General features: G+C 42.0%; 1 protein-coding gene across 1 annotated transcript in view; it reads left to right on the plus strand.

The window, feature by feature from the left end:
- The window catches only part of astn1 (astrotactin 1), a 2,712,832-nt gene that overhangs the window by 2,676,574 nt on the left and 20,480 nt on the right, over window positions 1-15,778 (plus strand). The window contains exon 21 of the mRNA XM_059984849.1: window positions 15,560-15,660. Within this exon, the coding sequence (XP_059840832.1) occupies window positions 15,560-15,660 (101 nt within the window). The remainder of the gene's footprint in view (window positions 1-15,559; window positions 15,661-15,778) is intronic.

Below are 15,778 nucleotides of genomic sequence, written 5' to 3' on the forward strand. Positions count from 1 at the left end.
CATGGCTACACCCTTAGTTTGGAGGAAGTGGGGGGAGCCAAAGGAGAAATTATTGAGGGTAAGAACTAATTCCGCTAGACGGAGGAGAGTGGTGGTAGAGGGGAATTGGTTAGGTCTGGAATCCAAAAAGAAGCGAAGAACTTCGAGACCATCTCGGTGGGGGATGGAGGTATATAGGGACTGGACGTCCATGGTGAAAATAAGACGGTGGGGGCCAGGGAACTTAAAATCATTGAAAAAATTCAAAGTATGAGAAGTGTCGCGAACATAGGTGAGAAGGGATTGAACAGTGGGGGGTAAGACAGTGTCAAGGTATGCAGAAATGAGTTCGGTGGGGCAGGAGCAAGCTGAGACAATAGGTCTACCTGGACAGGCAGGTTTGTGGATCTTGGGTAGGAGGTAGAAACGGGAAGTGCGGGGTGTGGAAACTATGAGGTTGGTGGCAGTATAGAAGATAATGGCCTGGTGCTCCTTAGTGGGGTCATGATCAAGGTGTAAATAAGAGGAGGTATCAGAGAGTTGTCGCTGTGCCTCGGCCAGGTAGAGGTCAGTACGCCAGACAACAACAGCTCCCCCCTTATCAGCAGGTTTTATAGTGAGGTTGGGATTGGTGCGGAGGGAGCGGAGAGCAGAGCGTTCGGAAGGAGTGAGGTTGGAATTGGAACAGGGTGTGGTGAATTCGAGATGGTCGATGTCCCTTCGGCAATTAGCAATAAAGAGATCCAGAGCAGGCAGAAGACCGCAGCGGGGTGTCCATGAAGAGGAGGAGGGTTGAAGACGGAAGAAGGGGTCATCGGTGGGGGTAGGAGTCCTTGTCAAAGAAGTAAGCTCGGAGATGGAGCCGGCGGAAGAAGAGTTCAGCGTCATGGCGTACGCGGAACTCGCTGAGGTGTGGGTGAAGTGGGACAAAGGTGAGGCCCTTAATGAGGACAGAGACATGCTGGTTATATTAAACCTGATTCTGATTGTCCAACTCAAATTTCATTTTTCAGATTGACACTGGCATTAAAATAATTGCAGATTATACATTCAACCTGGCAAATCTTATTGTAAATTTCTAAATTTGTAAATTAAGGCTTTCAATTAAAAAAATCTACTATCAATTTCATATCAATATGTTTTAAATTTGAACCCTTTTTGCAGAATTTCCAACTTCAACTGGATGTATTGTTCAGCCATATCTCATTTAGCCATAATCAAATAGATATGAAGACAAAGCACGATAACAAAGCAAGATAACTGCTGAGTCCAGCTAGACTGATAGGTCATGATGTATTCATCTTCGATGATTAGATAGCATTGATGTGAAGAATATTCCTGTGTTTTGCTATCTGTCATGGGAAAGATTACTTGTCATCAGTTATCCCTCCCCCCACTTCTTATCCCCCCTCGACCATCCCATGTTACTTCACTCCTGATGAAGGGTTTCAGCCCGAAACGTCGTCACTACCTCCCCCCATAGATGCTGTCTGGCCTGCTGAGTTCTGCCAGCATTTTGTGTTTTTATTTATGTCCAGCATCTGCAGATTCACTCGTGTTGCCTATAAAAGCCAAAAAGAAGGTATATAGTAGAATGAAAACTAGTGGGAAGTTAGAAGATTGGAAAGCTTTTAAAAACCAACAGAAGGCAACTAAAAAAATCCTTAAGAAGGTAAAGATGGAATACGAAAGTAAGCTGGCCAATAATATTAAAGAGGATACCAAAGGTTTCTTCAGATAGTTAAAGTGTAAAGTGCTTTTTAAGGCAGAGATTGATAGATTATTGATTGGTCAGGGCTTGAAGGGATACTGGGAGAAGGTAGAAGATTGGGGCTGATAGGGAAATTGGATCAGCCATGATGAAATGGTGGAACAGATTCAATGGGCCAAATGGCCTAATTATGCTCCCATATCTTATAGTCTTATGGTCTTATAAAACACTGCTGAGGTGAATGAGGGAATTAGAAATGCTAACATTGAACAACAGTTCTGATGTTTCTAATACCCCCATTCAGCAATTTTTTAAATATAACCAGTTTTCATCAAACATATTAATTGTATAGGTTAAAATTGAAAGCAGTTATCTGCACTAAAAACACTAAATAACAAAAAAGGGACTGAATTATTGACAATCATCTTACTTCCATGAAGATTCAAAACCTTATAAGTAAAGGATGACTCAATTTATAGTTACTTCTTTTGTATCAGCAGCTATTTTCTGCTGTTACTGTACTGTGTTATTCTGTTTTTTGTTATACACTGTGAGTATTTGAAAATTAAAAATTAGCAGAAGTAGACGATCCTACCCATTGGAGCTGACCTGATATCTCATGGGCACTTTCATGCATACTTGCGCATTTTTAACTCCTGCCTAAACATCTCTCAGCCTCTACTTAATTCCAATGGCACAAAATCTTTTACATTTTCTGTTATCTGTTAAATGGCTAACCACTTTTGGAAAGGCAACTCCCCCAGTTCTAGACTCTTCCACTATATCCCAATTGCAGCAAGATTTCCTTTCCTTTATACTCCAATTCTCCTGTATAAATGCTGGCATGCTATTGGTCTTCCTAATTGCTTGGTATACCTGCATGTCTATATTTACTGTATACACTATTGCTTCCACATCCCTCAAGTTATCACATAGCTTATTTATAGTTAAAAGGGTTTCTGTTTTTCTATTTTTACTATTGACTGAAGAATCTGTTTTTTCCCATTAGACTTCTGTAATCTTTTTGCCCACTCATGTAATCTTGAGGCCGAATCCTGGCCTTTGCATGGCTCAGATTCCTATCTGCTTTTCACCATCAACTATAGAAATATTCATGCATACACACACACTCACTCACTCTCTCTCACTCACTCTCTCTCTCTCTCTTCACTATCTCAAGTGTGCTGCAAATGTATCGTGGTTGTAGGAATGACAATTTCACAACCTGTAATGATATCTGTTAAGACATAACCTCTGGATTCCAATCCAGCATCATATCATTTATGATATTGAACTAGAGTGAGTTTATTATTTCATGGATTCATGCATGCCTTATTGATGTGTGAAATGCTGTTCATTTGCCGACAAATGCACTTAAAGAGAATCCTACAATCTGGAATTATTGTACTAAAATCTAACCAGTTTTAGTTGGTGCATACCCAGCCTGAAAAATATTTTGGAAAGAGTTTGGTTTTACAGGAAGCATATTGATGAGGAGTCATTCAGCAATAGAAGCAGACACTATCAACCAACCTTTAACATTAATCCTGGTTATATACACTTTCTTTTACAATATTCTTTTCAACCCTCAACTAATATACACACTAGGGTTAATTTACTGTGTAGTAGCCAATACATCTACTATCCCATATATCTTTAAGCTATGGAAGGAAACTAGACCATCCAATAGAAAGCCATGTAGCCACAGGGAGAACATGCATTCAAGATCAGCATTCAACCGCGGTCTGTGTTTCTGTGAGACAGCAGAGCTATCAGCGGTGCCATTGTGTCACTGGAAGAAGACTGCTCAGGATCGATCCTTGGTGGCTCTGGAGTACAGTACATAGGGGGAAAGGCAGCTTTTTCTGAGGATGCATTTGGTTGTGCTTGGCTCTGAGGTCTCCATGCATGTTCACGTGGAGCTGAGCCACACTGCAGCTGTTTTGAGAGGAGAACCCCTGGCTAAGTTGATCTTTGCTGATGTCCAATTAGATTACATTCACTTTAAGTAGCCAGTTTTGAGAGGGTTAATCCTTTCCAAACTTGAAAGCAGTCACAGGTTCGACCATCTGTTTTGAGTAATTTGGAACAGATGGAGTTTACAGAGATAGAAGGTGGCTGGACGCAAATGGATGATGCTTTGAATATCGGCTTTGTGCCAAGTGAGCTGATGGTCATGGTGCCCGCAGATGTTTTTGAGCCATATCACTTGGACCTAATACAAAACTCTAACTGCAAACATGTGCATGTTTTTAAACTGGAAAACCATACTAACAGCACCACCCTGAACCAAGCTGTAACAATACAGTGAGATTAGCGTCTTCAATGTTTTTGATGTTGTTGAGGCAAGAGAGGCTTTGACCCTCCTTTATATAACATTGGCACAGGCATCTGATTTTCTAGCTTTGACAATTTATCATTTATTCAGATGCTGGGATGTAGCCATATAACTATTCTTTAACTGCAGTCATGGTATAGAGCAAGTCAGTAGCGTTCCAATTCAGAAGTTGTTATGACATTGACAGATGATTCAGCAAGTCTCTGACTGCTTTGATGATTAATAAATTTGAGTATTGATTCACTCAGCATTAGAACAGCAAGTTCTCTGACTTGATCCGCAGATTTTTCTGCATTAATATACATAATCATGGATGGAATTAGATACTACTGGGCACAAGAGAAGAATTGTTATCATCATTCCTGTCCCTTATTGCTATTCAGCATTTCTTCCCATAGAAATGCTCTTACATGGAAACAAGAAGTGTCCTTTAGATCTTCATGATCTTGAAGACGGGGGTCATTTGAACAAGCTATTAGACTTCTACTGAAAAGGAGGAGAACAGACATTCAACAACTTGATTGATGAAAGGAGGCATGTTGAAGACTGACCAGCAATGGTATTGGGCTGAGGGGTGAGGGGTCTGACGTGGGAGCGGTAAATCTCTGTCACCCACCCACACCCCACTGCAGTAGGTCCACTAGCCTGACGGATTTGGGGAACACTCTGCCTCCTGGCCTGCCCGACTCCAGCGATGACTGGCTAAGATTTGGCCTCTCCAGACTGAACTTGGGTGTCTCAGAGGGAATTCTGAACTTCCTGACCCTGTTGTGTCAAAATACGTTCTTTAGGAAGTTACCTACACATCATCACATCTCCCAAGCAGCTAAAGCTAAGAGGATCTAGCATAGTTGTTGCTACAGATTCATCATTGTTGGGATGATGATTCTCTCATTGTTCTGTTAGTTCCATGAATTTTTCTAGGACATTAAATGTGGAAGCTAGTCCACATCTACTCCCAGCAGTTTGATTCCACAGCTATGAAACTGTACCAAGGACCCAACCTTGGCGGACAACATAGTGGCTTAATGTTTTAGCCCCAATAAAAACATAAAAACATTATAGGAAGATAGGTGGGGAAAAAGATTGCTCTGAGGGCTAGAATAACTGTATGGGCTGATTCTCCTGTGTCAATATAAAGTTTGAACTGAAGATACGAAATCTCAAAGAATTTTCACCAAGGCACCATAACATTGTTTACTAAGCACAGTTATCTGGATTTTAATGCAACAAGAGGAAATAATAAAAAGTGAACGCTTTCTGAACCCCAAACACAGGATTCTGCAGATGTTGAAAACCTTGAGCAACACACACAAGATGCTTGGGGAAGTCTGCAGGTTGAACTGCATCCATGGAGGGAATAAACAGTTTGATGGTTTGGGTTTCAGAACTGTGGTCCTGATGAAGGGTGTCAACTGTTTATTCTTCTCCATACATAGAAGCTGCTTTACTGCTGAGTTGCTCCAGCATTTTGTGTATGTGTTGCTCATTTTTTTTAATCATGTTGTTAGAATAAACTCTGGTCAGAGATTATTATCCATTAACACCACATCATTTAATTATTGTAATTTAGAATAAAAATCCTGACATTGAGTGCACATCTTCCATTCCTTGAGCACATATGAAATGTACTCGATGCCTTATCTAAACCACCAGGGTCAAAGTACAGGATTATCCAGTTGAGCCCATGTTCAAAACAAACATCACAAACAATTCATACATTAACCCATGGTCATTGGAAAAGGATTGACATATTTCAGTGCATCAGCAAGCTCAAAGCCTTTGCTCTCTTATTACTTTACCATAAATGATCTTACAAGTCTCCTTACCATTTGGTGAAAGGTAATATTAAAAGTCGAAACCAAGCACTGTTTTAACTTGGAGTAAGAACTGCATTCTTACTCCGTTCAAAGCACTTATGTTGGTGTTTAATAATAGCTTAGAGTGCTCACTCAATTCTTCATTCGTATTGACGAGTCCAAATATCCATGAGCTTCTCATTCTGAGTTGAAACATTTTTGTGTGGGAGTACAAAGGAAGTCTATTTATTGAATCATGTAGCTAAGCTTGCTTCTGTTCACATCTAATCAATGCATATCTTCCTTTTGTTATCAGACTTTTGGAATGCAATCGACATGGATAACTAAAATGATTTTACTCTCCACGCACTAAGGCTCCTCCATCCAACAAAGGAGTTTCCCAATCAAGAATTATTTTTAAACAGAGAGCTAAGTTCAGAGGGTAAAGATTAGTGTTTAGAACTTTGAGAGGTTATCTCTATGCAGCCCCACTTTGCTGTATAGAGAGAAAAATCCCTATTGCTGTACAAGTTTCAAAACAAATTAAAACACCAAAATAGTCATTCTGTGCATTTGATTATCATGAGGACTTATTCATGAATACATATTTATGGTATAATCTGGAAGGCTAAATTCAAAGTATCTCTGTCTTTTTCACAGAGCTTTATTTCTAGAAATTATAAATGGCATTTGCAGGGTGTAATCCATAAAATGGAAGGTATAATCCTGTATATTATACAACATAGAATATAGAACAGTACCACACAGGGAAAAGCCCTGCAGCACATAACGTTGTGCTGAATCAATTAAATCAGTAATCAAATTGCGAACTAAACTAATCTCTTCTAACTACGCTATGTCCAGATTCCTCCATTTTCCTCACATTCATGTACCTATCTAAACTTCTCTTAGAAGTCCCTCTACCACCACCCCAGACAGTGCATTCCAGGCATCCACCACTTTCTGTGTAAAAAACTTGCCCTCACATCTCATTTTCAATTGCCCCTCTCACCTTAAATGTATGCCCATTGAGTATGGATTATGGATTAAGCATGCCTATTGAATTATTAACTTAGAGGTTCTTGCTTTTTGAGAGCTATTCCATTCTTTCTTAATTCAGAATCAGAATCAGGTTTAATATCACTAACATGTTGTGAGATGTGTTGCTTTGTGGCAGCAGTTCAATGCAATACATAAAAACTATAAATTACAAACAAATTCATTTAGCTATTGCAAATAGAAATCAAAAATAGTGAAGCTGTGTACATGGGTTCATTGGCCATTCAGAAATCTGATGGCAGAGGGCTGTTCTAAAACATCGAGCATGTGTCTTCAGGCTCCTGTACATCCTCCCTGATGGTAACGGTGAGAAGAGGGCAGATCCTGGGTGTTGGGGGTCCTTAATGATGAATGCAAACTTATTAATGCATCACCTTTTGAAGATGTCCTTCTTGCTGTGGAAGCTAGTGTCCATTATGGAGCTGGAAGAGTATGCAGTGGCCTCTGCATACCAGATGATGATGCAATCAGTTACAATGCTCTCCATAGTACTGTAGAAACTTACTTGAGTTTTTGGTGACATAGCAAATCTCCTCAAGCTCTTAATGTTCAACTGCTGAGGTGCCTTCTTTGTAATGGCATCCATAGACTGGGCCCAGAATAGACCTTCAGAGGTGTTGAACCCAGGAACTTGAAACTGCTCACCCTTTCCACTGCTGAACCCTCTATGAGGAGTGGTGTGTGTTCCCTCAACTTCCTCTTCCTGAAGTTCACAATCAATTTCTTGGTCTTACTGACATTGAGTGCAAAGTTATTATGCAACACCACTTAACCACTATTTCATTCCTGTACACCTCCTTGTCACCATCTGAAATTCTGCCAACAATAGTTGTGTTATTGGCAAATTTATAGATGCCATTTGAGCTGTGCCTAGCCATACTGTTATTGATGTAGAGAGAGTAGAGCAGTGGGCTAGGCATACACCATGAGATGTGCCAGCGTTGAACGTCAGCAAGGAGGAGATGTTATTTCTGATCCGCACTAACTGTGGTCCCCTGATGAGGAAGCCAGGGATCCAGTTGCACAGAGAGGTATGAGGCCCAGGTTTTGAAGCTTGTTGATTAGTACAAGGGTATGATGGTGTTGAATGCTGAGCTATAATCAGTAAGAAGCAGCCTTACGAAGGTACCGCTGATGTCCAGGTGGTTCAAGGCCAAGTTAAGAACATAAGAAATAGGAGCAGGAGTAGGCCATCTGGACCATTGAGCCAGCCCCACCATCCAATAAGATCATGGCTGATCTGTCCGTAAACTCAGCTCCATCTACCTGCCTTTTCGCCATAACCCTTAATTCCCCTACTCTGTAAAAGTCTATCTAACTGTGTCTTAAATATATTTAGTGAAGAAGCCTCAACTGCTTCCCTGGGCAGAGAATTCCACAGATTCACCACTCTCTGTGAAAAACAGTTCCTCCTCATCTTCATCCTAAATCTCCTCCACTGAATCTTGAGGCAATGTTCTCTGGTTCCAGTCTCACCTACCAATGGAAACAACTTTCCTACTTATATCTTATCTATCCCTTTCAAAATTTTGTATGTTTCTATAAGATTCCCTCTCATTCTTCTGAATTCCAGACAGTATAGTCCCAGGTGACTCAATCTCTCCTCATAGGTTAACCCCTTCATCCCTGGAATCAACATGGTGAACCTCCTCTGCACTGCATCCAAAGCCAGTATATCCTTCCTCAAGTATGGAGACCAGAACTGCGCACAGTACTCCAGGTGTGGCAAATCAGCAAATTTTGCTATGCAACACTCAGTCCCCTCTTCCAAATCATCAGTGTAAATGGTAAACAGCTGTGGGCCCAGCACCGACCTCTGTGGCACCCCACTCACCACTGACTGCCAACCGGAGAAACACCCATTTATACCAACTCTCTGCCTTCTATTGGTTAACCAATCCACTATCCATGCTAATACACTTCCTCCGACTCCATGCATCCATATCTTATTTATAAGTCTTTTGTGTGGCACCTTATCAAATGCCTTCTGGAAAGTTGAATTGAGAGGCAGAGAGATTGCATCTGCAGTAGACCTATTCTCAGCATATTGCAGCAGATCCAAGTCATTGCATAGGCAGCAGTTAACTTTGGCCAGTTCCTTCCGGCCATGACCAGTCTCTCAAAGGACTTCATCACAGATGTGAGTGCCATTGTGCCATGTTTATTGAGACAGCTCATCCAGCTCTCCTTGGGCACTATTATAACTGATGCCCTTTTGAAGCAGGTGGGAATCTCCAGCTGCAGCAGTGAGAGATCGAAGATAACCTTGAACACTCATGCTAGTTGGTTGGCACAGCTTTTCTATGCGCTACCAGACACACCATGGGGCCTAACACCTCGCGAGGGTTCACCCTTGAACGATGTACTGATGTCAGCCTCTGAAACAACGATCACTGAATCACCAGATGCTGCAATGATTCACAGAGGTGTCGTTTTAATTTTCCCTTTCAAAGTGTGCATAAAAGGTGATGAGCTCACCTAAGAGTGAAGCAGCACAGCTGTTTATGATATTAGGTATTATCTTGTAGGAAATAATGGCCCACACACTTTGCCAGAGCTGACATACATCCGATTCCATCTCTTAACTTCAATTGGAATTACTTTCTCACTTTTAAAACAGCCTTCCTTAGGTTGTACCTGGACTTCTTGTATACTTCTGGATCACCAATCTTGAATGCCACAGTTTGAGCTCTCAGCAGACTGCAAATCTTTTGAGTCATCTTTGGCTTCTGGTTTGAGTATGTCTGATATGTTCTCAAAGACACCCATTTGGTCTTGATGAGTTTGGCAACAACTGTGACATATTCATTCAGATCTGAAGACGAATTCCTGAATATGGTCCAGTCCATCAACTCAAAGCACTCCTTGACCATATCTTTATGGTCCTCACCACTGGTGCTGTGGTCTTCAGTCTCTGTATGTGGAGAGTAGAAGTACAGCCAGATGATCAGATTTGCCAAAATGTGGGTGTGGGATGGCATGGTAAGCGTACTTGTTGGTGGTGTAACAATGGAGAAGGGTGTTGGTTCCACAGGTGATGGCAGTTGGTCAGACACTTCTTCAATCTGGCTTGAGTCGAAATTCCTAGTGTCCTGCATCAGCTTCCTACCATGCTGTCATAATCCACAATGATGAGTCTGCAAGTGTCTTGTATTTATTTAATACATCCGCCTGCAAAGAGTAAAAATCTTTGCATTATGACTCTGTCGCAATGTACAGACATGTATATTTATAAGTCTAATGGCTAGTGACTGGTGTCCTTGATGATCTTCCAGGCCTTCTTTAATCACCTGCTACTTTAAATGTCCTCAATGAAGGGAAGTTCACATCCACAGATGCGTTGGGCTGTCCCTACCACTCTCTGAAGTACCCACCAATCAAGGTTGGTGCAGTTCCAGTACCAGCCAGTGATAGAGCCAGTCAGAATGCTCTCAATGAAGAAGGTAGAAGGTCTTGAGGATTTGGGGGTTCATGCCGAACTTCTTCAGTCACCTGAGGTGGAAGAGACACTGTTGTGCTTTTTTTTTTGCCACGTTAGCCAGTGAGTACAGTCCAGGTGAAATTTTCTGTGATGTGTATACCGAGGAACTTGAAACTACTCACCCTCCCAGCTGCAGTCCCACTGATGTTGATTAGGGCGAGCCTGTCTCCGTTCCTCCTGTAATCCACAATCAGCTCTTTTGTTTTTCAGGCATTGAGGGAGAGGTTGTTATCCAAACACCACTGTGCCAGGGTGTTAGCCTCTCCTCTGTAGGTTGTCTCATTACTGCTAGAAATAAGGGTGATCAAAGTCATGTCATCTTCAAGTTTGTTCTGCAGATTGGAGCTATATGTGGCAGCATAGCTTGGGAAAGCAATGAAGATTAAACAGTCCTGATGAAGGGTCTCAGCCCAAAACATTGGCTGTGCTTTTTTTCCCATAGAAGCTGCCTGGCCTGTTGAGTTACTCCAGCATTTTGTGTGTGCTGCTTGGATTTCCAGCACCTGCACATTTTCTCTTGTTAGAAATACTGAGGAACATTTTAAGATAGTTATATTAGATAGATTGTTCATCTATCTGACAATGACAGGGGACCTATGCAAGAGAGTTTTTAGTGTGGAAAGGCCATTGCACTGGAGTAGTTCCACTCTCCCAACCTCAGAAGTCTGGGTCCAGTAGTCATCACAAACTGGGGACTTCTTTGGTTGTAGTACATGGCCATGACTTCTTCTGTGCCTTGTCATTCCCTTTGTTCTTCATGGAGTGTTGTAGAACCACCTTCCTAACCATTAGATCCCCCTGTTGATCTCATCCTCCTAGTCCACTGGAGCTGACTTCACATGCTAGGACAGGTATTTCCCTATCTCACCAGAGTATGAGGCCCACTGGCTACCCTCATCTGGTGTAGCTCACCTGTCAAGGTGGTGTATGAGACTGTGGCCACGATCACAAGCCAACAGCTAATTGGAGGCACAGGTGAGAGCTGAGTGGGGACCAAAGATGAGTGAGCTGCTCCAGAATGGACATGACAATCTCCTTCACGGGAGGTGCCGCCCCTCCCTTGACAGCCCGTACATTCCTAACAAAAGAGTAAAAGTAATAGAAAATATTTATAAATAATGTAAAATACCTGGTCTCACAGCTAATTCTGTCCATCAAAGTGTCAATATGCTGTTCCTGCAGCAGTTCTAATTTGGCACAGAACACTTGAGTAGATTCCCAGCTTCAGCACTGGGAAATTTCTGCAATTGTTTGTTCTATCACTACTCATGGAATCCAGTGTTAAAAAGCAGTCAGGCTGACAGAGCCATGGTCAAGGATGTTTCTGAGTGGCCACAGAAATTTCTTGAGTGTGCGGCTGAACAGTAGGAAGTTGTACTTGTTGGTAGAAATGACATAGATAGAAGAAGGGGTAAGATTCTGTCGATTGAGTATAGGGAGTTGGGTAAGAAGTTAAGAAACAGGACCTCTAGGGTAGTGATTACCAGATTATTCCTGCTGCCACATGCAAGTGAGGTAAGAACTAGAAAGATAGGCCAGATGAGGAGCTGGTGCAGGGGACGGAAGTACACATTCCTGGATCATTGGGCTCTCTTCTGGGGTAGAGGGATGGGTTGCACTTGGTCAAGAGAGGGACCAGTACCCTTGCAGGGGTATTTTCCAGTGTTACATGGGAGGGTCTGAACTAGATTGGCAGGGTTGTGGGACTCTGAGCAACAGCAAGTCAAAAGATAAAGCAGTAACGAGCAAGAGCAAGTCTAGCAATCAGGATAGCCGGGACTGGGAAATCAACACACAGTTACTCAGTATTTCAATACTCATTGTTTAATGGGTAAGACAGATGAACTCAATGCATAGATTGGCTCTGAGGACTGGGATGGTATTCTATAATAGTAATATGGCTAAGAGAAAGGCAGGAGTAAATGGGTCAGGGATAATTTGAGGGAATTAGGCAGGATCTCACAAAGGCCCATTGGATGAGCCTGTTTGAAAGAGTAGTAACGGGTAGGAGAGTTGAGACTTTTAAGAGTGGGAAATCAAGAGTACAGGATTTCCTGTAACAGTGAGGGGTAAACCTGGCAATGTTAGTGAACTTAAATGAGAGATATCAGGCTCAAGTCAAGAAAAAGAAGGCAGCATACATTGGTCTTAAGGAGGTCATGGAGGTCAATTCTTTGATAACTATAAAAACATAAAGAATAATCTTAAGAGAGAAACCAGGAGGGCAAAGATAGGGAGCTACAGTAGATCTGGTAGATAAGGTTAAGGAAAATCACTAGAGACTATATTAAAAGTGAAAAGGTGAGTAGGGAGACAGTAGGCATACTTGGAGATTTGCAGAGCCATAGGGGATTTTCGTTGAATATTTCTCCTCGATGTTTACTGAGAAGAAAGTTAAGGTTGCTCAAGAGATAGAGCATAGAACATGTATAGAACATTGGTAAGGGAAACAATTGGAGATGTTTTGGAGGACATTTATATTACCAGCATGAAGGTATTACAGCACAATAAGTTGGATAAATATCTGCAGCCTGACCAAGTGCATCCTTGGATTTTGTGGGATTCTAGGGGAGATGTTGTGGAGGCCCTTATGGAGATACTTGCTTCACTGTTAGCCACTAGTGAACGACCCAAACACTGGAAGGTAGCTAATGTTGTTCCATAGTTTAAGAAAGGTGGCAAGGATAAGCCAGAGAACCTCAGGTCAGTCAGCCTGACATCATTAGTGAGGAATCCTGAGGGACAAGATCTACCAACATTTGTACAGGCAGACTCTGATTGGGAGGAATCAGCCTGGGTTTGTGTGTGGAAAGACATGCTTGATGAATCTTTCAGAGTTTTGTAAAGGGGTAACTGAAAAGGTAGATGAGGGTGGGGTAATGAATATTGTCTATTTGGATTTGAGCAATGCTTTTGACAAAGTCCTGTTTAGTTGACTGGTCTGGAACATTAGGTCCATGGAATCTAGAAAGAGTTAGCTAGATGGATTCAAAATTGGCTTAGGGGTAGAAAGCAGAAGGTGGTGCTTGAAAAGCAAACACGAAGAAATCTGCAGATGCTGGAAATTCAAGCTACACACACAAAATGTTGGTGGAACGCAGCAGGCCAGGCAGCATCTATAGGGAAAAACAGTCGATGTTTCAGTCCGAGACCCTTCGTCAGGACATGGAGGGCCCTGATGAAGGGTCTCGGCCCGAAACATGAACAGTGCTTCTCCCTATAGATGCTGCCTGGCCTGCTGCATTCCACCAGCATTTTGTGGGTAGTGCTTGAAGGTTGTTTTTCGGAATAGAGCCCATTCTGTAAATGAATTGGACGTGAATGCACAAGGTTTGGTCAGTAAGTTTGCAGATGCAACAAAATGAGGAGGTGCTGTTCTGCATCTGTTTGGTTCCTCATATACTATGCTGCAAGATGTCCTGAGCTTTTTCACAAGAGCTTAATTCAGAGAGTCTTTAGTACAGGTGAACAAACCCTTGGACTTCAAGTAGCATCTTCTCAGGGGAGGGAGATGCTTGTGGAGGGAATTCTAAAGCTAGTGTGAAACCATGGTGGCTGAGTGAAATGATGTGCGCTTCACTGACCAGCAGACCACTGTCAGCAAGGAGAAGAACAACATCTTAAACACTATTATTATATACAATGGTGCCCCACGAGACTGCATTTTTAGCACTTTACTCCCTAAACACTCATAACTCTGCAGCCAGATTCTGCTCTATCTCCATCTACAATTTGTAAACGATGCCACTCTGGTGGGTTGTATCTCAGTTAATGTTGAGTCGGCTGCATGAAAGAAGGAGAGTTTCAAGCTTTCAAGATGGAAAGAGTGAAATGGTGTCATGAGAACAACCTTTCCCAAATGTCAGTGAAACAGAAGAGTTGGTCATTGACTTCAGGAATGGGAGTGGTGCACACGGTCTTATCTACATAAACAGTGCTGAGGATGAGAGGCTTAAGAACTTCAGTTTCCTAGGACTTAACATCACTAGTAACCTGTCCTGTCAACCACAGCCAAGAAAACTCATCAGTGCCTGTACCTCCTCAGGAGACTAAATAGGTTTGGCATGACTCCCTCTGCTCATTTCCAATTTTTATGCACCATCAAAAGCAACCTATCGAGATACATTGTGATTTGATATGGTAACTACTCTGCCCATATCTGCAAGAAACTGCAGATTTGTGAACATATAGCAGAACATCATGGAAACAAACTTCCCCTCCAAGAACTCTGCGACCAGCAACCAGCATAACCACCCACCCCCTCCTACTGGGCAGAAGATATAAAAGCCTGAAAGCATGTACCACCAAGCTCAAGGAAGCTTCGATCCTGCCATTATAAGGCAATTTAATTGTTCCTTTGTATGATAAAAATGCACTCTTGCCCTCACAATCTTCCTTGTTATGATCTTATATCTTATTTTCCACCTGAACTGGACTTTCTCTATAGCTATAACACTTTATTCTACATCCTTATTGTTCTACCTCGTACTTCCTCAGTACACTGTTGTAATGAATTGATCTGTATGTACAAGTATGTGCATGTTTTCCACTGTGCCTCTGTACCTGACAATAATAAACCAATTTACTAATTTCTCTTTGAAGTCATAATGTTCCATCTCAACGGATGCTGCCCGACCTGCTGAGTTCATCCAGCTTGTTTGTACATACAATGTTCCATCTGTCTCCTCAAATTTCAAACACTCTACTATTGTCAGCATAGCCTATCACTTTAACCCTTCCGCATATCAAATTCTTCCTTTGAAGTTACTCTTTTGCCACATGGTCTCATTCTCTGAAATTGAATTTTTGGACCTTTTGTTTTGCTACAGACAGTGTAAAAATCCAAAGTATTTTAAAAAATGAGATTATACATGAAATCAAAGTATCACAAGTAGCAGCCACATCTGGTCTGACTGTTGTCTGATGCTCTGCTCATTCTTGAGGACTACCTGTTCTGCCAAAGTGGCTAAATATATAACATGAGTCTGCTTCTGCTTAGATGTTGGCCCATGCTATTTTTGTTCCGAAGTAAGCTGCAGCTGGAATCACAGATGGTTTCAGTCTACGTTGTAAATGCTGCAGCAGCCACACTTCAGAGGTGCCAGCACGTGCTTCTGCCCAAACATCAATGATTCATTGGGTAACTGTGTTATCTAATAGTGCCAAAGCTAACTTCTTTGTGTTCAAACTAGGTTTTCCTTGTGGACTGTAGACAACACTGGAAGGCGCTCTAGACCAAGTGCGGTTACCGTCAAAGTCCCCTGTCCACTCGTGGATGACGTTAAGGCTAAAGGTACCTTTCCTACTTGCAACCATTTTTAACTGTTTCTCAATTCCACAAATCCATTAGACCCTGAGTATTTACCACCTGTACTAGTCACATCATTTACTTTTGTACTACATAATCACTG

This window comes from Hypanus sabinus, chromosome 11, assembly GCF_030144855.1.
Source record: "Hypanus sabinus isolate sHypSab1 chromosome 11, sHypSab1.hap1, whole genome shotgun sequence".
NCBI lineage: Eukaryota > Metazoa > Chordata > Chondrichthyes > Myliobatiformes > Dasyatidae > Hypanus > Hypanus sabinus.